Raw genomic sequence first — 20,970 nt, forward strand, 5'->3', positions numbered from 1 at the left:
GCCTGCACCCTGGGCTCAGGGGCTGAAAGCAGGTCTGTGGCAGGCCCACACCCTCCAGACCCCCTGGGGGCCCGGCGATTATTCCTGGCTCTCCTGTCTCATTTGTGCTCTGGAAAACTTGACAGCAGCATGGAAAGCTCCAGCTGCCAGTGTCGCATGCCAGGCCCCGGTGCCCTTTGAGCAGGAATGGCAGGGGGCAGGGAGGAGGGGAGAAGATGCCATTGGCTCAGCTGCTGGGACACGGGGCCAGGAGGGCCAGGGAGGGGGAAGCGTGTGCGGTGTGTTCAGCCGGTAACCCAGAGACAGTGTGTTCTGGGTGGGGGCCTGGGCCTCTGGGGACTCTTGCTTGCGTGGGTCCAGATACCTTCCTCAGCCCTTCCCCAAAAGAAACCTAAGGCCCTGTGTGGTCAGGAGACAGATCAAGGCCCACCCTGGCTCCCAGCTGGAGAAACTGAGGCTGGGAGAAGGCAATGGAGCTGAGCTGGGCCCTGAGTACTCAGTGCAGGCCTGCGTGTGAATTGCCAGCACCCCACCCCATGCCCTGGGCCTGGCACATCCAGCATGCAAGGTAGAAGGAGTCCCCACATCACAGGGGCATTTGGTAACTTGCCCAAGGTCACAAAAATACCAAGTGGGAGAAGCCAGGGAGGGCTCTGTGTTGTCTCCTCCACTTCACCACTTCCTCTACCGGTATCATGCAGCCCAGCAGCTCATGGCCAGCACCTGACCCTCCCCCATATCATCCCCCGCCCCTGCCCAGGCCCCATCTTCTCCATCCCTGACTCCAGCCTTATCCTCTTTCCCAGCGGGCTCTGTCCTGCCGGGCTGGGGAGGACCCAGCAGCAGGGCACATCAGCAGGGCCCGACCAGTGTGGGGAAACGATGAAGCTGACCCTGCACAGGGAGGGGGAGCCCCGGGCTAGGCTGTACCTGGAGCTGCAGGTTCTTTCTCTGGACTGGGGCACCCGCCTGATGCCTGCTGCTGCCTCTGGGGAAAGGGAGGGGGAGCTGGAGGATGCTCTTAAAGGGGAAGGCCAGCCTCCTTCCATCTGCCTCCCCTGGGAGACCCAAAGCCAGCCAGGGAGCAGCTGGTACCCACAGGCTGGGCAGAGCTGGTTCCTGATAACAGCAGCTCACTGGGGAGTGGGGGTGGGGGCAAGCCGGGTCTTTGTCGCCCCTCCACTCTGTCTCTGGCAGTGCAGTTCGAGATGGGTCTCAGGAGTGAGAATGATAAGGTTGGGACAGAGGGAGGGGAGGAAGAGAGGCTACCACCGTGAGCATCAGAGGCCAGGTCCCGGGTCTCTCTCCTCTCATGGCACCAATAGGTAGAGACCATGCTTGTGCGAGGTGAACTCCTCTGCTTTTTATTTTCCTATACCCTGTCAGAGACACACAGCCCTGGGATGAATTTAGACCACTGATTTGAAACAAACCCCAGGTGCAGTTTGTGCTTGGTGTGCATGCAAATATGTACATACAGGAGAAGGTGCCCGAAAATGCGTGTGCACAAGAGTGTGGGCCGTGGCGGAAAGGGCACATGGGGGGAGAAGCCAGAGGTGAGGGACAGTTTCCAGCACACACAGATCTCTGCTGGGCTTCAACTGCCGGCTGCGGGAGACGCTGTGCTGGCCTTCCCGTGCCGGGGAAGTGCCCAGCCCGGGTGCAGAGGCAGCTCATAAATAACTGATGTGTCCCACGGAGCCATCACCATTGTCCTCGCCTGGACAATCACAGCACACAGCATTTGAGGAGAGGTGGAGAATGCTGGAAGCGGGAGGGCCTGCGCTCCCACTCAGCAGGCTGTGCCTGGGGTGCAGGCTGCTGAGCTGAGACGTGGGTGCAGACCACTTAGCAGGGCAGGAGTCTAGTGGTACGGAGCCGTGAATCCAGCACAGCATGGGTGCCGCGGCCACTTCAAAAGCCTGCAGGCTCACAGGGTAATCCTGGGTCCGTGTGTGTGAGAGGGACGTGAGGCGGCTGGATGTGTCCCAGAAGAGAAGGAGAGCCATTGGGCACCCTACATCCTGGGGTCCAGGCTGGGAAGCAGCCCCTTGATCTGAAAACAAACAGCACACACACACACCTGTTTAGCAGGCTGTCCCACTGGGAGCAGTCTCCCAATGACCCTCTGTGTTTAGGGTCACCGAGTGGTGAAGAGAGGTGGCATGGAGGGGCCAGGTTGTGTTCTGGCTAGGGGATGGGCCTTCCCCCAGACCACAGACAATGTGACTCAGAGGATGGAGCTGGCAATGTCTAAGGACGTCCCCCTGGCTTGTCCCCTAGGGTCTCAAACTCCAGCTTGAGGTCTCCTCACCCCACCATCCCATTCTTCACTCCCCTCCACTCCTCTTCCACAGCACTGGCTCTGGCATCTCCTCTCTCCTTGCTGCCTTCAATGCCTCATCCCTGCCTGTCCTCCAGCCCTGGCTCCTCCAGGCTTCCACAGCGCACTCCACTCAACGCGTCCTTCCCCAGCCACGGCAGAGAGCCTAGCTACCCTGCAAAGCTGACCAAGTCCACCTCAACGTCCCCGCTAAGTCCTCCCGGGGCTCTCTGCCCCAGGGTCATGCCTGGAGGCCCCTCAGGCCAGCACCTGATGGGGCCCCCCTGTGGCTCCTACCACCTCCTGCCCTTCTTCCCTTCTACATCCCCGCCACCGGCTCCCAGGGCCCTTTAGCTGCTCCTGGGGCCACAGGGTGACATTCCGTTCAAGGACATGCCGAGCTCCCCTGTGGCCCACTGCATTCACATGAGCTGTTTCCTCAGCCTGGACCTCAAGTCCACCCCCATGGTCCTGCCTGGCCATCCCCGCTCCCCCTCGCCTTCCCTGGGGAGCCCTCGGGGACTTGCCTCTGCTTTCAGCACCCCGTGTGCTGTCACCTCGAGGCCAGTGCTTATCACACATGTTAGGTGACTGCCAATGTGCTGTCCCTCTCTGCCCAGTGCCCCACCCCGGCCCAGTATTCCCTCTAGGACAGGCTCCATGCCTCCTCATTCCCTCACCCGCCTAGGGGGTGCTGCCTGCCGGGCTGGCCTCCGTGGCCGTGCACGGTACCCCCGCCCAGGGCCTGGCAGTGAGTCTTCCTCGAGGCTGGAGCATCAGGGGAGGGTGCTCCCTGGATGGGAATGCTGGGGGAGGCAGGAGCCCCATAATGGTAGGAGCAGCCCAGGGCTCCCCTTCCCTGGGGCACGTGGGGAGCAGCCTCAGGAAGGAAGGCAGAAAGTGTCTCTGGTCCTGGGCTTTCTGGGGAAGCCCAAGAGAGTCCGGGAGCTGCTGTGTGGGTGTGAGCGGAGGGCAGGGTGGGGAGCTGTCAGCCCATGGGGAAGGGTGGCCTCGGGTCCTGTGCACATGGCATTTCCAGCGTTCCAGAATACGGCCTTCTCTAATCGCCATCGACATTCCGTTCCATAGGCACTTGGGCTGACAGCTGGCCTTCTTTTAATAGCCACAAGTATTCTGGGTGACATCCTAATCTTAGAGTATTCGGAGTGAGCACATACACAGCTTGCAACACCCCCTCACCCCAGGTATGTCCAGTCTCCAATCACACAGAGAGGTGCACACCACCCACGCTTGGTCACACCCACAGCTTAGAGCAGACACGTTGGGGCACACTCAATCCCATGTGCTGTGGTGTCATAGTGACAGAAAGCACGTGCAGGCGTGAGTCACACTTCGCCGGCTGCACGTCACACACCCTCATGGTCACACGCACTTACACACGTGCTGTATACTCATCAGAGCATGGCATAGCCACCACCACCTGCTATGTATGTACGTCAGGGTCAGACTCTCTCAGGTGCAACCACAGACCACACTCGGGCCTGCTTGGAGCATCCTGGAGTCACAGAGGCCCCCCAGGTCCCCCAGGCAGGCAAAGACAGCTGGAAGGTACAGGGATGGGGTGAGTCCCAGAAGGCATTGGGCAAGCTTCTCTTACCTGGCCATTCCCTGGGCTACGTGCCCCTTGTCCCCACCCTTTACAGATTGGCAGGTGCTGGGCCCAATCACCTTCCGGAGAGCCTCTCCTTCCCATCCCTGTGGCCTGGGAGGGGCCTTGGCTTCCATGTCCTCCAGGCCCTGACCACAGGGGGACCATCCGCTCATTTGCTGGGCAGCGCCCCACACAGCTGCTGCCTCCGTGTCCATCCAGCCCTGGGAGAGGCAAGATAGTTGCTGTGAGGTAAGAGGGGCATTCTACAGTCTTGCTCCTGTCCCCCCCCCACCCCCGCCCCAGGCCTGTCTTCCTCATCCCCACAGATATTCACTGAGGTGAGGCCCACGACCCTGTTTGTAGGACGGATGGTCACCGAATGCCTGCAAACTGTGAGTGCATGTGCCAGGGCGTGTGTGCACTTGTGCGCCTTCTTAAGCATGTGGGATGGCGTGACTTCATGAGGGTCTGGGCCTCTGTTATCAGATAAGATTCACCCCTTGATGTCATTCACTGCAGTGGTTCAGGCAAGGGCCAGCTCCTCCTGGACAGAGACCCCCAGGGATGGGGGCAGTGGGAGCAGGTCAGTGGAGGCTCTCGGTGAGGCCCACAGTGGGCCCTGTGGGCACAGTGAAGGATGAGCCTGAGTGTGGCTGGGGACAGGAGCCCATGGTGTGGAGTGCTGTCCTGGGGACATCGGGAAGCATTGAAGCTCCAGGCCCCAAGGAGGGGCTGGAGGCTGGTAGCTCGTAGGGCTGACAACAGCTGTGGGGTCAGCACCCACTCTTGGGCACCCTAGCCAGTCTTGTGTGTAGAGGTAACTGTTTTCCCTTTCAGAGGAGGACACAGAGGCTCAGAGAGGGTGAGTGACCTGCCCGAGCTCACACAGTGAGGCCGTGGTAGAGCTGAGGCTCGGATCTAGGTCCTCTGGCTGCCGGGCCAGTGCTGCTTCCACTGTATCCTGTGGGCTTTTCAAGGCTACCCAGAGGAGGGAGCTTACTGCTGAGAGCCAAGGTCCCTGAGCTAGCGCCTGCCTGTCTCTCCGGAGACCCATCAAGGGCCAGAAACGCTAGTCTTTCCAACCTGTGGCTCAAGCCTCTGGGTTGGTGCCAGCATGGAAGAGAGATGGCCTGGAGTGGGAGGACCACTGTTCAGTCCTGGCCCTGCTGCTGGGCGACCTTAGGCCAACCCATCGCGTCTCTGGTCCCAATGCCCCTGCCTGTCGGGGGAATGATGCATGGGAAGGCCATGGGGAGGTTGTGAGGAGCTCTTCCGGCCAGTGTCCCAGGGTCCTGAGGGTCCCTGAGTCTCAGAGGCAGCCCCGCCCAGAGGCCTGGTTGAGTAAAGGATGGCGAGGTGGCAGCCAGTGAGGGCCCAGCATCCTTACCACCTCGCTCTCAGAGCCCAGGGACACTTGGCGCCTCCGTCCGGAGATCCAGCTGAGGTCTGAGCCCTGGCTGCTCAGTGTGGAGCGGTGGGTGGAGCGGTAGCTGGTGTACGGACGGGTGCGCTGGCTCGACACGCCCAGCAGCACCCCCAGGCAGGGCAGGTGCTGGGCGATGGCCATTCTGCAGGGATGGCACATCTAGTTAGGGGGATGGACAGACAGACACGAGGGGGATGGGGGTGGATGGACAGACCAGTACAGGACTAATGGGAGTGGACAAAGAGTCACAGGGGAAATAGGGAGGTCCAGACATTGGGGTTATAAGGAGAGACAGATAGATGATGGGGTGATGGGAATGGACAGACAGACACTAGGAGCTGCAAGAAGTGATGAGGAAGGACAGACAGATGCTGGGGTAAAAGACACTGACAGACCCACAGGGGGAGGGATGGACAGAGAGATGTTGGGCCGTGGACATGGGGAGAGAGCCTTAGGGTCGTGGGTTTAGCCAGGTGGTTGGTTCCAGCCCTCAAGTGGCTGACCCTAGCCACATCTCTGTAAATGAGGACCCGGGACAGTCCTGAGCAACCTCTGAGCTGGACTGCCTGAGGCCTGAAGCTGGCCTCAGCAGGGCGGTGAGTGACTGACACCACCAGGCACAAGGAAGCACTGAAGTCCCCGCATGGGGGAGGCCAGCTGTGCCGGGACCCATCAGCAGAGGGCGCTGGGCCAGAACCACCCGCCGGCCTTGGCCGGGGCCTTTGAAGCCGAGCTGCCGAGCTCTCCCTGCTGTGGACTCTCCAAGATGTCGCTGTCTGGGGGCCTTCTCTTTGCAGGGGACAGCACTGCTGATCAGCTATCCTGACTGCCTTTTGGCCTTGGCTCCGAAAATCCCATAGTTAGGATTGGACACTGCTCAGGGAGCCCTGATGCTCCTCCAAGCTGGAGCAGCAGAGGAGGTTGCACCAGCTCCAGATCCCACCTGGTGTCACTGACGGCTCCCAGCTGCTCAGAGGCCCCTGCCCAATGCATGTACAAGAGACAGGAAAGATGGTCAGCCTCTAATCCCATTTGCTGGCCCAGGCTCTCGGTGTCTGTGAGGATGGGCCTGGCCGCCTGGGGCTGGGGCCTGGAGGAGGGCCGCACCTGTACTTGGGGTGGATGATAGCATAAATGATGGGGTTGTGGATGGCAGAGGCCTTGGCGATGACAGCCGGCACTGAGTTCATGTAGGGCGTCAGCACGTGCGCGTACCTAGGACAGAGAAGCTGTGGTCCCCCTGCTAGCTGGCCCTCTGCAAAGACTCCACAGCCCACCTCCCATCTCAGGGACCTTCTCCCTCTAGGCCAGGTCCTGCTGAGGGCACGGCCCGGCCTGGCCCAGCCCAAACCAGCACAGCCAAGTCAGCACCCTGGGAGAGACCACAGCACTGGGGAGAGTTCTGATCTGAGGGGAGTGGGACCCTGGAAGCAGGGAGGGGCTGGGAGGAGAGGTGCCATGTTGGGGGCTTTCTCCAGGTCTCACCATCCCCTGGAGCCTATTGCTGCAGGCTATAAGCCCTCCCTACCCCCAATGACCTGCCCCTGCCCAGCTCTCCCCACACTGCACCCCAACATGATGCCCATTGCTCCCCTGCCTCTCACTTCACAAGAGGGCCCGAGAGGGGACCAGGCTGCTCCTGGGCAAGGAGAAGTACCCAAACACTTCCAAGGATTAATAGCTCTCGCTGTCTCAAAAGTGCTTCTGAAGTCTAGCCTACACCCATGCTGCTGCAAAGTGCCCAGACTGTAGCTGCAAAGGCCTATGTGGCAGGAGGCAAGCAGCACCCCCGGCTGTGTCCTCACAGGCCAGGTGAAGAGGGAACCAGAACCTCCAGGAGAGCTGTGAGTTCCCAAGGGGTCCAGCAGGATCTGGCATCCCTTGTAGGCCCTCAGGCCCAACTCGGTGTGGTCCGGGGGTCCCCCGCCTGTGCCCTCATGCCTCCAGGAAGTAGGCAGGCCCAGCTGGGGCGGGGGCCGCCTCACTCCACAGGAGGAGCACAAGGCTGTGATGCTGGACTTAGGGCGTGAGGGTGGGGGGTTTGGGCTTGGGCCCAGGAGGGAGAGGCTGTCCCAGGGTTCCCTCCCCTGCCTCTTCAACCCCTGCCCCAGTCCCTTAGCCACTGCCCACCCCGCAAAGGCCACCAGGGCCACCACGGAGTAGGGGGCCCAGGAGAGCACGAAGAGAAGGATGACAAGCAGCACGATCTTGGCCATCTTCCACTCGCTCTGCAGCCGCTGCCGTTGCCGGGGGCACTCGCCGCCGCCCTCCCAGGCCCCGAAAGTCTGGAGGGCCCTAGGAAGGGCGCAGAGGCTGGGTCTGATCCTGCTCAGGTGGCAGTAAGTGCCAGGGTCATGGCCACTGTCAGGGGGGCCTCCCTGAACCACCCGCCCCTGGGGGCACTCGGGAGGGGACCATCCCCTCCAGTGCGGGCAGCCCTGACTCCTAGAAAGTTCTCCATCACATCCAGCCTGAGCTAGTACCTTCTCTGCCCGCAAGACCCCCTGGCTGAGCTAAAGGTCCCCTCCTCGGAAGGTCCTAGTCTCTCGGCCCCCACCCCATAAGCATGTGCTCAGCTTGACTTTGCTCATCAGGAGCTGGGAGGGCCCAGGGGGGTGGGTGCACATGTGAGCCTTGGGGTGGGACAGAGGTGGCCCTGGCGAAGGGCGCAGTCCCCTCCCATCGGCCCCTCCTCCATGCCCCGCTCTTACCGGCCTGTCTCCCGGATGGCCCTGAAGATGAAGACGTAGCAATAGACGATGACGAGCAGGGGGAGGAAGAACACGAAGCACATGAGCAGCATGGTGAAGGCGCGGACGGACGGCGTGAAGGTCATGTAGTCCCAGGAGCAGGAGGTCAGCAGCCCCTCGGGCACGTAGGCGCCTGCAAGCCATGGCCAGGCCATCAGGCTCCCAGGCAGCAGGCACTTGGGATGTGGGGCCTGGAATCCCAGAACGCGGGCCCCAGCCCCAGCCCCAGCCCATTGCGGGGAGGAAGTCGGGGCCTGTGCAGGGGAGTCTTCCAAGCCGCTTCTGGCAGGGGCACCAGCTCAGGAGACAGCTGGCGAAGCCCACTGTTGCTCATTCTTGCCAGTTTGGAGCAGAGACCTCACCAGAGCCCCAGGGTCCTACCGCCCCGGGCTTCAGCCAGCTTCCTGGTCCCGCCCCAGTAGGGCGGTGCCCTGCTGCCAACCTCCCTGCCTGCTGAGGCCTCACACCCCAACCCCTGCCCGTCTGACTTGCTGCAAACCCAGCTCCAGATGCACCTGTCACTTTCTGCCTCCCAGGAACCATGTGATTTTCCCCTCTGTATTTGGGGATGGGAGCCCAGGTCATCCTCTGATCGCCCGAGGGTGCAAGCTCTGCTGCTTGTCATGCCCCATGGATGTCCACCTGCCACGGGGTTCAGGCAGTCCCTTGGCCCTTCTTGCCTCTGGTCACCCCAAGTCCATCTACCAGCCCCTTGAACATTCCCCTCTCAGCCTGTCTTCCCCCAGCCCACTTACTCCAGCCAAAGAAGGGCGGCAGACTCCAGGCCAGGGCGTAGAGCCAGATGCCCAGCAGGACAAGTGCTGCCCACCTCTTGGACACCACCCCAACAGTGGCCAGTGGGCGTGTGATCACCAGGTAGCGGTCCAGGGCGATGGCCGTCAGCGTAATCATGGAGGTGATGCCGAAGAGAGCCCCACAGAAGGCATAGAATTCACAGCCTGTGGGCACAGCTCCCTGAACTCAGCCCTCGGCATGGAGACCATCATGTACCCCAGGGGAGGGAGGGTCTGGGGACGGCCTGTACTTGGCTCCTGCCCCCACCTCTCAAGAAACGCAGCCCTGAGTCCCTCTCCACCCTGCCTACTTGCCACATCTGGCGGAGTCTGGCGGAGGCCTCGGGACTGGAACTGGAGCCTTCCTTCCTGCTCACTCACGGGATGGAGGGCGGCTACCCCTCTGCCCGGGAAAAGCAAATCCCCTCCTCATCGGGGCCCCCTCCACTGTGGGCATCCCCTGTCACGACCCTCCTCCACCCTCCAGCGAAAGGGAGCCCCCGGTGTCTACCTGCCTTCCCAAAGAGCCACTGCTTATAGAGGCTGCTGGCAAAGAAGACAGGCGCCTGGGTGAAGGACATGAGGAAGTCGCTGACGGCGAGGTTGATAATGAACATGTTGGCAGGTGTCCTGAGGCCTCTGCTCCTGTAAGAGGGGAAGCCGTCAGGAGGTGCTTCTGCTTGGGAGTTTCCCTAACTATGCATGCACAGACACGCACGCCCATGCACAAGCACATGCACGTGTGTGCATGCACGCAAGCACAAGCCGCTGAGACGCAGGTCCATCCCGCTGCCCAGCAAGTACCAGCCAAACAGCTCTGGAGGCTGGCAGTGCGGGCCGAGAATTGAGACCCCCTCAAGGTGGCAACCCTTGCCCTGTGTTCTGGGGGCACCTCCCTCAGAACGAGGCAGAGAGTGATGGTTCTCCCAGGGTTGCTGTGCAGCCCCGCAGAAGCTGGTGTTTGGAGGCGTCCGTCTGTTTCCTCTTCTCGCCCTCTGGATTCCCTCTGGGTGACCCACACTTTCTCCTTGGACACACCCTTCCTTTCTCTGAGCCCCTCCAGGCCAAGGTCTTCCAAGTGGCTTCTCCCCAGGCTCTTCCTCCTGTGAGCTCAGACTGTGCCCTCCCACGAGCTTCTCATGCCTCCTTCCTCCTCGGACACCCCTCCTCGTCCCCTTCTTCCAGCATCTCTGCCGTCCTCACCCTCACCCCTCGCCCATCTTCACATCTACCCCCATTTTCCAGATAAGAACACTGAGGCTCCCACTCGTGAAGTGGCTTTCTCCAGAGCACAAGACTCAGGAAGCAGTACAGCCAGGATTCAAACACTCATTTGCTCGGCACAGCACATCCACGACCCTACTTAATCATCACATTGACTCCAGGAAGTAAATCACAACCCCATTTTGCAGACAAGAAAAGTGGACTCAAAGAGGGTGAATGACCTTCCCAAGGTCGTTTCAGCTAATAGGTGGTAGAGCCAGCGGTTGGCTCCTCCACCTGCATGTCTCAGTCATTCGGCCTGCAGACAGGGCAGGTGGGGAAGGAAGCTGGGGCTGGTTGCGGGCGGCTTGAGGACTCAGGACCCTGGTGCCTGCTCGTGAAGGCAGAGGGAGGATGCCCACTGGGGCAGGTGATGGTGGAGATGAGCTGAGAGCAGGGGCGAATGGGCCGAGACCCGTACATCACGGGGACACCCGTCCTACACAAAGGGTGTCCCTGAGGCCTGATTGGCATGTGCCACTCAAACTGCCCTGGACCACTTTTCAGCCCCTTCCCTGGGCTTGAAGATCGAGGCCTGGGCCTGAGATCATTGAGGGCTTGGTCCCACCTCCTCATCCAGCCTTAACCAGCATTCCTGCCGTGTGTTCTGCCCTGTCTCTGCATGGCTGGCTCCCCTCAATGCCCAGGCCCCAGCCCCGCCAATTGGGCACCTGCAGAAGGTATAGATGACCGTCAGATTGCCCAGCATCCCCGTGAGCCCCACCAGCAGGATCACGGTGCCCATGGTGTAGTGGGCGTGGTCTGGAACATCGACTGTGGGGAAGGGGACCCAGGCATCAGCCTGAGCCCCGGCTGCCTGTGGAGAGACAGAGAAACCAGGGCATCATGTTATCCTGTCACCTTCAAATAGCCCTGAGAAGGAAGGGCTTCCGGTAGGGCAGGTGGGGAAACTGAGGCTCAGAGTGGCAAAGTCACGTGCCCACACAGCTAGCCAGTGGCTGGGCCAGAATGGAAATGTGGATCTCCTGAAAGTTGAGCCCAAGCTCCTATTCCATGGCGCAGAGGCGTAAGGCTCCCTGGAGTGGGCTTGGACCACCTGTTGGAGGCTGGTGGTACAGACAGACACGTCTGGTAGTCAGGGACACAGCTGGGGTGACTCTCCCTTTCCTTGGGGAGAAGGCAGCCCCATCCCCTGGGTGGGTTCCTCTCCACTGTATGGGCCCCGTCCCAAGCACCCAGGACAGTCAGCAATGGTATTCCAGGCCCCTTAGACTCTGGGGTGGTGGAATGGGTGGAGCACCTTTCCTCGGGGGTCCCCCCGCCCCAGCCTCAAAGAACAGGGTATAGTCCCCGACAGTATAACTGGGCGGGGCTGACCTTGATGCCTGGCATGAGAGAGAGGAAAATAATTCCCATTAAAAAGAAAGCTTAGGCCTCCCAGGGAGGTCATTACCCTACAAGGCCACTTAGACCCTACAAGGCCTTAAAGACCCCTCACCCTCAGCTCCCTTCTGGGGAGAAAGGGAGTGGTTTAGTCTCTGTCCTGTCCTGGCCCCTAAAACTATTGGAGCCTTCCCATCCTGGCCAGCGCCTAGGCCAGCATCCCAGGGTCCTGAGTGTACCCTCAGCCCTCCCCAGATACCAGTGGGGTTGGTGGGATAGGGTCCTGGGGCCATGGCTAGGATGATGGAGGCAGCAGAAGGCACCTAATGCCTCACTCTGGGCAGGAGAAATCCAGAGGCCTAGGGTATGCCTTCCTCTCTGGAAGGTTCCATGGGGCATCTCACCACCCTCAGAAAGGAGTAGACACAGCCAAGGGCAGGCCTGGGCCATCCCAACCCCTGTCCTCCAGGGCTGACCTTTCTGTTCCTTGAATGCTCTCCACAGGGAAAGACATTGCCCACACTCGCCTTTCTTGGCCTCTTTGTGTAGGGCAGGCTCAGAGAGGTCCTGTAACGAGCCCAAGGTTCCACAACAGAGCTCAGGCCTTTTCTATCTCCCTATCAAAGCCCCTCTATGTCTCCAGGAGAGGGACCAGGGTAGGGGTAGGGACGGCTCTGTGGGTGCACACGCTCGCCCCAGGCTTACCGTGGGACCGACGGGCAGAGGTTGGCCCAGGCTGGAGGTGCTGCTCCGGGAGCCACTCCACCTGCTGGGTGAGGCTGGGGTGGCCACACAGCCGGGCTCCTGGGCCGGGCCCAGAGGGACTTGTGGCTCTGAGGGAGGGTTCATCTTGAGGTGAAGTGGTCCTTTCTCCAGCCCACAGAGAAGTCAAGGGCACGGGGAGCTCAGGACGTTAGCTGCGCCCGGCCCCCCAGCTTCCCTCCATCCTCACAGCCCTGCCCGGTCCGCCGGCTGCCTGCTCCTGCGTCCAGCGTGGACCCAGCCTGGAGCTGCTCTTGGGGCTGGTGGCTGCTCTGTGTCCAGTGAAGCACAAAGGAGTGAGTGTCACAGCGATGGCGACTCTCAGCCACCGGGTCTGTCCCCACCTTTAAGTAGCGGAGCTGGGCGTGCACATGCCCAGTGACTTGGTGCCGCTGGCTCCCTCAGTTACGGGTCCCTGGGTGTCTGTCCACAGAAGGTCTGATGACGGCGGCGTGCAAGTGTGAATTTGTGTGTGTGTGTGTATGTGCATGTGCGTCTGAGAGTGCGCCAGTGTGAATGTGTGTATTTCAGGGGAGGTTGCCGGGCTCGGGGCCCTGGATGTTGGGGAGAAGGCTTTGTCCTCCCCTCTGCTCTGACGAGCCTCTCTTTCTCCCCCAAGCTCATCAAGGACAGCCTCTGCCACCCCCAAGAACCCCCAGGGCTGTCCGATGGGCAGTGACCCTGTGGAGCCCAGCGTCACCCTTTCCACAGGGCTCCCTCCCCTCACGTCTGGACCACATGAGCCCATCACATCTCCACAACCGCCCTGCACAGAACCAAGGCGGGTCACCCGGTTCACAGATGAGGAAGCTGAGAGGATGGGGCGGGTATCACACAATCAGGGTGAGATCACACCACAGGGCATTTTTGTTTGTTGTTTTTTTGATAATAAACCTTTTTATTGAGGTATGAAGATTAAAAAAAAACCAAAATTCCAAGATGCAAAGCTGGTCTAGACCTAGGAGCTCAGCGGGGCCTGCAGGCCTGGCCCCAGTAAGTGAATGTCGGAGACGGAGGGACCCCCGGGCCCGCACCCTGTGCCCTCTTGGAGGAGGCTGCAGGAGAGAGAAAGCAACACCCCCAGAGTTGGAGAGGATGGAAACTGTGCACATTTCCCTCGGGGTCTGCTTGGCTTCCAGGAAGGGCTTCCAGGCTCCCCTACTTGGGGCTGGAGGGTGTGAGCTCCCCCACTCAGAGAGAGAAGCCGCGCTTCCCCACAGGCGCCAACTCGCTGCTGCGACGCCCTCAACCACCCCCCCACCCCTCCCACCCCACCCCCTGCCGGGGCCTTCCATTTCAGGTCTTCTGCTGCTCATGGAGGCTCCGCTTGGGTGGTGGGTGAGGCAGAGGGACTGGCTTCGCTTTCTGGAAAGCCCACCGTGGACTTGCCAACTGCCGGCTTTCCAATGTGGGAGTTTGACTGTTGATCTCAGCTGGGATCAATGCTAACACCAAGTTCCATTCTATATGCCACCCCACTTTCCAGCCTGATAACTGAGAGAATGCAGGGGAAGTAGCTAGCTCCGGGGTCCCCCGGAGAAGGGTTGGTCAGGTGGACAGACGAGGAGCGACCACACATCCGGGGCGCTAAGGCCTTAGAGGAGCACCTAAAAGCCCAAGGACTTGGATCCCCCATGCCTGCAGCCCTCTGAAGCCTGTGGCCCGATTTACAGTGTCTATTCTCCGTGGCTGACACAGACTCCCTCAGGGGTGATGCTGAGATTTCCTCAGGGCCCGAGCCCCCACCACCTCCTCCTGTGCTGCGGCCCCTCCGGGGAGGGCCCACCACGACCCTCGCACTCCCCACCTCTGCACCCCAACCTGCCAGGCACCTGCTGTCCAGGCTGAGCCAGGAGCGCTGTGCCTCCAAGGATGGAGTATTTAACTGGCCTCTATGGCCACCGCTGCCAAGCTGCCCTGGCTGTAAGCCACGGCTCTGAGGTGGGGGTGCCCCTGGCCTTCCATCTCTCTCCTCAGACCAGGTTGCTCCTGTCCTCCCAGGTGCCCAGCCGCGCCCCGTCCCTGAGCTCCACTTCTACTCCCCACTCTGTCCCCTGTGTCTCTCTGCAAGCTTGACCCAGAGTGGGGCCCAGCCTCCCGGTGCCCGTCCTGGCTTCCCCATCGACAGCCCCATGGGCCCTGCCCCGCCCCTGAATCTCAGCACAGCGAGCAACCAACGGGGAAGGGCCCTCTGAGTCGTTACAGTTCCCGCCCTGGCTACCCAGTCCCTGGGGGATAGGCCCAGCATTGCTTTCTTTCCCAGTGCCAGTCGCCGACAGCAGGCTGACCTCAGCGTTCAGTGCCAGCTCCTGGCTCCTGGTGCTTCTGTGGCCCAGGGCCCCTGAGCTGATATCAGGGCTGCCATGACCACACACAGCTCCTCTCTCCATGGTCTCCCCCATTTCTCTTGCTTCTTTTCCTACAGCCCACTCTTCATGCTGTAGCCCTAAAGGTGTTGGAAACACAAGCGCAGTCAGATAACGCTTACCCCATTGATGGCTTCCGTTGCTCTTAAGACATAGACAAAGCCCTAACGTGGTGAGGGGGTGAAGGAAAATGCTACAGTGTCACTCAGCATATGGGGAGAAGAAGTGGGTTTTGTTGGGGAAACTAAACCACCAAGGGTCAGCGGGAAGAGGCTTGCTGTCCCCACCCCGTATCTATGTGCGTGGGCAGGGACCTGCGCCCTGCTACTACCCCTTTTTAATGCGGGCTCCACAACAGCCTTGTTGTCAGGAAGGAGCAGCCAAGCTCAGGCGCCAGGCAGTCTGGGGGTGGCTGCCAGCCGAGCAGGAGGTGTCTGAGAGCGCCAGCTGCCGGCACCTGGAGACCTTCCTGGAAGCTGGACTCAGGCCGCGGGAGATGGGGAGGCCTGAGCGCATGGGGAGCGGAGCTCAGGTGCAGACCCTCTTGTGGGTGAAGAGGAGCCAGCTCGGTGCCCGGCAGCCTGAGCTTGTGGGCCCACTCCCCGGGGAGTCCTCACTGTGCTCCAGCGGGCTGGCCTCCTCTCGGACCACAGAACGCACAGTCCCTCTGTCACGCAGCCTTGCTCATGCTCTGCTCCTGAGACCTCCCGCCGCCCCTTCTCTGGGTCTCAGCTCACACACGGCTTCATCAAGGTGTCAAGGAAGCCATCCCGAGGACCCGACTGTTCACAGCCACCTGTCCATCCTTTGGAGCACTCACTAATGGGGTCATTTATGGTGATGTGTGGTTGTGTCATCTGACTGTGTCTGTCTCCCTCCCTGGATCACAAACAGGTCAATTTGTTTCACCTGTGTGACCTAGCAGAGGGCCTGGCACATTGTTTCAGGAAAATAAAAATCTCCCTGGTCCTCCCTTCTCAAGGTGTGGCCCGAGGACCGACCACATCAGTGTCACCTGGAGCGTGTTAGCAATGCTCCAGACCTACTGAACCAGGTGAGCATCCACACTGTAATGGGAGAGGTGCCGGTCCAGACTCTACAGAAGACTCATGTCTGGACTCAGGGGACAATGAGGCAACACAGAGATCAGCGACAGCGGGATGCATCGCCATGCCCACGGCTGGAAAGACAGCAGGAGGAGGGGAGGTGCTGGCATTCCAAGGGCTGGGGCTGCCCAGCAGGGTGCCGCAGGGAGAGGGTGCTCACCGGTGGGAACTGGAGCCTCAGTGGGGACGTGGCTGCTGGCGGAGGAGACATGGTGAGCAGAGCATGGGGCATGAATTCTCTCGGGTCTCCTCTCTTCTGCAGACACCTCCCAATGGCCAAAACCTACCTGGAAGCCAGATGTAGGGGGCAGGAGAGATGTGGTTCCCTGGGACAGAGTGCAGAGCAGGGGAGGGTGGTGGAGCACATACGTATCATCCCTCCCTCCCACCCCGACCCGCCCCTGGAGCTGGTAGACAGTGTGGGTCCCCACCCCCCCAACCGGGCAGCAGGTCAGCCCTCCCAGTTCACCTGTGGGTGTTCTTGCTCCTGGATATTCTCACCCCACCCCAGGGGCTGCTCATGGAGAGACAGTCGGAGCCTTGGGTGGACAACGGGGCCAGCTCTCTGTCTGGCCAGCCTCCGTGGTCCCCTGGGCCAGCCCCAGCTGCCCCTCTGCTCCGTCTGGCCTGGGAGTCTAGGGGAAACCACACTCACTCCCCCAGCTGCCCCCACATGACTGCTCTTCACGCCTCACTGGTGTGGCTGGAAGTGGGAAAAGCTTTCCAGGCCCTCATGCATAGGAGAGGAGTTGGGGGGAGGACTGAGAGCCACCCTGGGGCGGCGTGGGGGGCCTGGGCATCTGCCCAGCCAGGGGCCAGGGTGGCAGGGGTGTGATGTTCTATGTTCGATCAGGCAGGAGTAAGAAAGAACTCAGCAGTGGACCCTTGGGGGACACACAACCCGCCCTTGTTGTGGGGCTGAAATCAGCCAGCGTCAGGGACTCTGTCCGCAGGGCCCCGAGGCCCACTCTACTCACAGGTCTTCCCAGCCCCAGGATTCCTATCTTTCGTCCAGAAGTCCTGAAGGCCCTTTTGAGAGAAGCTGCTGGGAAAGCCAGGAGGGCAGGAGGCCCCAGCCCCTGCGTTTCTGTACCTCTGGCCGCAGCACCCGATGTCTGGGGATGCAGGTCGTCCTGCCCTGCGGCCTGGCCTCAGAGGCTGCCCCGTAATGCCAGACCATCCTGTCCACTGCTGGGGATTGGCTTCCTCATCCAGGGCTGGCAAGGGCTATCTGGTTACCCAGAGACTCCTGGAAAACTCCCAGGAGCTGTTGCCAGGGGAAGATTAAATGTCTTCTTGCAGGCATGTGGCCAGCGGCTCACCTGGAACCTGCTGGGTTCCAGGCAAACCCTGTCAGGACAGGGCCCTCCTTCCCACAGCCTGAGGGAGGCGCCATAAGTGCAGAAACTCTGAAAATCCTCCTTTTCTGCTGCCTCATGCCACACAGCAGCAGGCGTAGCTCTGCCTTTTACCTGCTCTGGACTCGAGGCGCCATCCATGCCCCCCCACCAGTACATGCCTGCCCTTTGGGAGCCAGCCAAGGGGTCCAATGGTCCTGCTAATGTCCCCAGAGGCAGCTGAAGGTCCTTTGGTCCCTGTGGCCCACCTTTCTCTCTGTGGCTCCTCCTACCCTTTCCCCATTCCCAGGTGCCCTCACTGAGTTCCCTCCTGTGCTAGCCAAAGCAGGGCAGGTAGGGGACAAGCCATGAAGCAGAGTCTATACAGCACCGTGGGACTCTTTCCTGTCTCCTCAGGACCACCCATAGTGGCTCCTGGGCTTGGCATCTCTTGGTGCCTGCATTCCTGGCCTGGGGTCCTGCCCTGGGGCACTCAGCTGTCCCCTATGCCGGTCCTGCCCGGTTTGTGTGTGTTAGCTCCATGAGTCCAGTCTGGGGGTCTCTAACTTCATACCCACCCAGGCGCCACACATTCGTCCAACAACTACAGCAGTGCGCCCCGCCCTGGGCTGGCATCAGTCACAGTGGCTGCCCTAGGCGATCCCCAGAAAGTGGCCTCTTCCTCCCCTTGGCTGGAGGCTTCTGTTGAGGGAGTCCGGGCCAGTTAACAAGTGTGAGAGAGGACTTAGAAAACAAAGTTAGGGAGAACATGAGTAAGGCCAAAAGAACAAACTTAACTTGAACACCGACTGCACACCCCAGAGGGGTGTGTGGGTGTAAAAACCCATCGAGTGGGCGGTCCTGTGTTTTGCAAGCCTCGGGCACACCCGGCAGCCCATTGAAAGCAAAAAATTGCTACTGGATTTAAAAAATGAAATTCAGGGTGGGCGAAATGTGTGAAGCTGGTCAAAAGGTACAAACTTCCAGTTCTAATATAAGTAAGTCCTGGGCGTGTAAGGCACAGCCGGGTGACTATAGTTAACAATACTGTATTGCATATTTAAAGTTGCTAAGGGACTAGATCTTAAAAGTTCTCATCGCAAGAAAAAAATTCGGTAACTATGTGTGGTGAATGATGTTAACTAGACCTATTGTGGGGATCACTTTGCAATATATACAAACCTCGAATCATTATGTTGCACACCTGAAACTAATATAATGTTATATGTCAGTTATATCTCAATAAAATAAAGCACGAAATTCATTCCTTAGAGCCTTTGACATCTCCTCATTGGCACACAGAGAAAGGTGCCATCTATCCTAGGGATTATATGCTTTTTTTTTTACCTCTTGGCAACATGCTAGGGTAGCAGGAGAAGCAATTTTCTTCCTCCAAATGTTTTAGCTGATCTTAAGTAAGTTCCTGAGCTGTTCCCTACGAAGTGGAGCATTTGTCAGCAGGAGAGAGGAAGGAAGGAAGGAAGGAAGGCACCCACTTTGATTCATGACAGCCCAGAGCAATTTCTGACAGCTCAGAGAGGGCAGGTACAGAAGACAAACGGGGCAGGATGGAGATCTCCATGAAACTCAGAGATGTTCTTACTGAAGAGCAATTCTGGCGTGTGAGGTGCGTCCGGGTCTGCTCCCAGTGCCGGCCCCACAGCCCCGGTTTGCCTGAGCATTGCGTGAGTGGCGTTGCAAGATTTCTGAATGAAAACGCTGCATTTGAATTGGCTTTACCTTTTGATGTGACTGTAGACATGTCAGCTTTGAAGGCAGAATCCCAAAGCTGCAAACATTATAAAGTCTTCCTCCCGCCGGCCCAGCCAGTCTGGCACCCCAGCTTTGCCCCAGCAGCTGCCAGGATCTGTCAAGTGACCAGGAACCTCGCATCTCTGAGACTCAGCTTCCTCACCCCGAGAACGAGGGTCCTAAAGTCCACTTCCTGTGTGTAGAGTACTCTGGCATGCCTCCCCCAGTGTCGGGGCCCCAGGCTTGCAGGGGCTGCTGAAGCAGGACGGGCCACTTTCTGGCCTTGCCTGCAAGGTTTGCACAGCACAAATGCCTGCACCGTCCCCCGAGTCCACCGGGGTCAGCTGGGCCTGCACCGCCAAGGGGAGCCGTGTGACCTTGGGCGACTCTTGCCCTCTGAGCCTCCTTCCTTATCTATAAAGTGGAGATGGCAATGGCAGCCTCTTTAATTTGACAGGAGTCATGAATCCCCCCCGCATGGTGCCTGGAACACAGGGGGCCTCAGCAGCGTCCGCCCCCTTCTCTTTCACCTGGTTGCTGAGGCCTTGGGGTGGCTAATGGGGCTTCCCTTCACCCCCTGGGGTCCAGGTGGTTCTTGTCACTGCCTACTTTGTGGCAGAATGAGCCCCTCTCCAAGCCCTCTGGGAGGGGGCAGAGGGGCAGTGGGAGGCAAGGCAGGTGTGGGGTCCACAGCCCTTTTCCCAGAAATGGGATGTGAACTGCCGTGAACATGAGCTCCGGGGCAGGCACGGCAGCCCCACCGTGTCCAGAGGCCCCAGCTTCCCCTCCTTCAGGGCAGATGGGGTTGGGTATGGGCAGGTCCGTGGTTTGGTGGGAAAGGTGCTCATTCTCTCTTCTTGGAAGACCCTCGAACTCCAGGAGCTGCTGGCGGTTTCAGGCAGCCTCCTGGTGATGGCTGGCACCCTCCGCATTAGGGTTCTCAAACTCAGCAGAAAGCTTCCGGGGACCCCCGTCCTCTCTCGTCTTCCCTTCCCCACTTGGGCCGGTTCCAGCTCCGGGCTGAGCTCCCAGTCAGCACACAGACGTACCTCTGTGAGTCCTCAGGGGCCTCTCTCCTCTCTTTGCCTGCCCACTACTCTGTCCTACGCCTTCACATCAAGCTCCCAAGACACGTTGGAGTCACCTGGGAGTTTATTAAATTGTGGTCCCTGGAGCCCACCTCAGAGACTTTGATTTGGTTGGCCTAGGGTGTGGCCTAGGCACTGGGATTTTTTAAAACACTGCCTAACACAAAGTTTTAGATGTTGATCCACTTTTTTTTTTGGTGAGGAAGACTGGCCCTGAGATAATATCTATTCTCAATCTTCCTATTATTGCTTGAGGAAGTTTGCCCCTGAGCTAACATCTGTGCCAGTCTTCCTCTATTTTATATGTGGGATGCTGGCACAGCATGGCTTGATGAGTGGTGTCCATGCCCAGGATTCAAACCTATAACACCGGGCTGCAAAGCAGAGCATGCGAACTTAACCACTATGCCACCAAGCCGGCCCCTGACCCTCATCTTTATGCCAGTGCCGTCCATGCACACACCTGGACTCACAGGTGAGCCCCCCCCCACCCCTCCCACTGGCTCCAGGTTCTGTCTGCTCTGCATGTTGCTGCTGCTTTGCAGGCTGTGCCAAGGAGCTGACTCTCCCACCTTCTCTGACTTGTGGCTGCTCGGGGCAGGGTCTGGATTCAGACCCCAACCAGGCCTGCCTGAGCCCCTGAAAAGCAGGCAAAAGGGGTGGTGATGAGGGAATCCAGGTACCTGGTGTTGAGGGGCAGAGGGGCACAGGAGAGGAGCCTGGTGGCAAGGGCTGTGACGAGCAGAAGCCATGAGGTCTGGGGGCCAGGCAGAGGAGGCTGGGTTCTCAGCCTGGTGTCTGTGGGCAGAATTCAGGGCATCCATGATCTCTGGTGGGGGAAAAATGACCCTGCCCTTCGCACTAACTTCTGGCTGAAATTTAGCATTTCCCTTCATTATGAACCAATGGAAATCACTGCTACTTTTATGTGACAGGAGAGTTGTTGCAGATAATGGCACAATATTGGTTTTGCTCATCGCTGCTTCAAAATTACGGCTCTGTGTGGACCCACCAGCTCATCTTGTTGTTGATTTGTTAAGAAGCACC

At 59.7% G+C, this 20,970-nt stretch overlaps 1 protein-coding gene across 10 annotated transcripts; it reads right to left on the reverse strand.

Moving 5' to 3' along the window:
* Positions 1-1,316: 1,316 nt before the first annotated feature.
* Positions 1,317-16,984, reverse strand: OPN4 (opsin 4). Of its 10 annotated transcripts, none has more exons than XR_011525274.1 (13): positions 16,216-16,973; positions 15,907-16,033; positions 14,563-14,720; positions 12,218-12,546; positions 10,840-10,985; positions 9,417-9,550; positions 8,867-9,070; positions 8,073-8,244; positions 7,492-7,656; positions 6,469-6,576; positions 5,323-5,503; positions 3,004-4,156; positions 1,317-2,056 (listed from the first exon to the last, which is right to left on the reverse strand). XR_011525274.1 is itself a non-coding variant. In XM_070569684.1 (13 exons), the coding sequence occupies exons 4-13, from the start codon at positions 12,359-12,361 to the stop codon at positions 1,915-1,917; spliced, it is 1,611 nt and encodes a 536-aa protein (XP_070425785.1). In that variant the 5' UTR covers positions 12,362-12,546; positions 14,563-14,720; positions 15,907-16,033; positions 16,840-16,984; the 3' UTR covers positions 1,319-1,914. The 10 variants fall into 10 exon arrangements, 9 of the variants coding, with proteins under 9 accessions (XP_070425785.1, XP_070425778.1, XP_070425776.1 ...); XM_070569684.1 differs by having other exon boundaries at positions 1,319-2,056; positions 3,942-4,156; positions 16,840-16,984; XM_070569677.1 differs by having other exon boundaries at positions 1,319-2,056; positions 3,942-4,156; positions 16,724-16,972.
* Positions 16,985-20,970: the final 3,986 nt, after the last annotated feature.

This window comes from Equus przewalskii, chromosome 1 (assembly GCF_037783145.1).
Source record: "Equus przewalskii isolate Varuska chromosome 1, EquPr2, whole genome shotgun sequence".
Classification (NCBI taxonomy): domain Eukaryota; kingdom Metazoa; phylum Chordata; class Mammalia; order Perissodactyla; family Equidae; genus Equus; species Equus przewalskii.

Bases quoted from the DNA above. Each gene is read 5' to 3' on its own strand.
- OPN4 (XM_070569684.1), bottom strand. From the start codon at position 12,361: ATGAACCCTCCCTCAGAGCCACAAGTCCCTCTGGGCCCGGCCCAGGAG. The intron at 9,071-9,416 runs GTAGACACCGGG...CTGTGCCCACAG, and splicing joins GTGGCTCTTTGGGAAGGCAG to GCTGTGAATTCTATGCCTTC. The intron at 6,577-7,491 runs GTGGGCAGTGGC...TCTCTGTCCTAG, and splicing joins GCCCTGGTGGCCTTTGCGGG to GTACGCGCACGTGCTGACGC.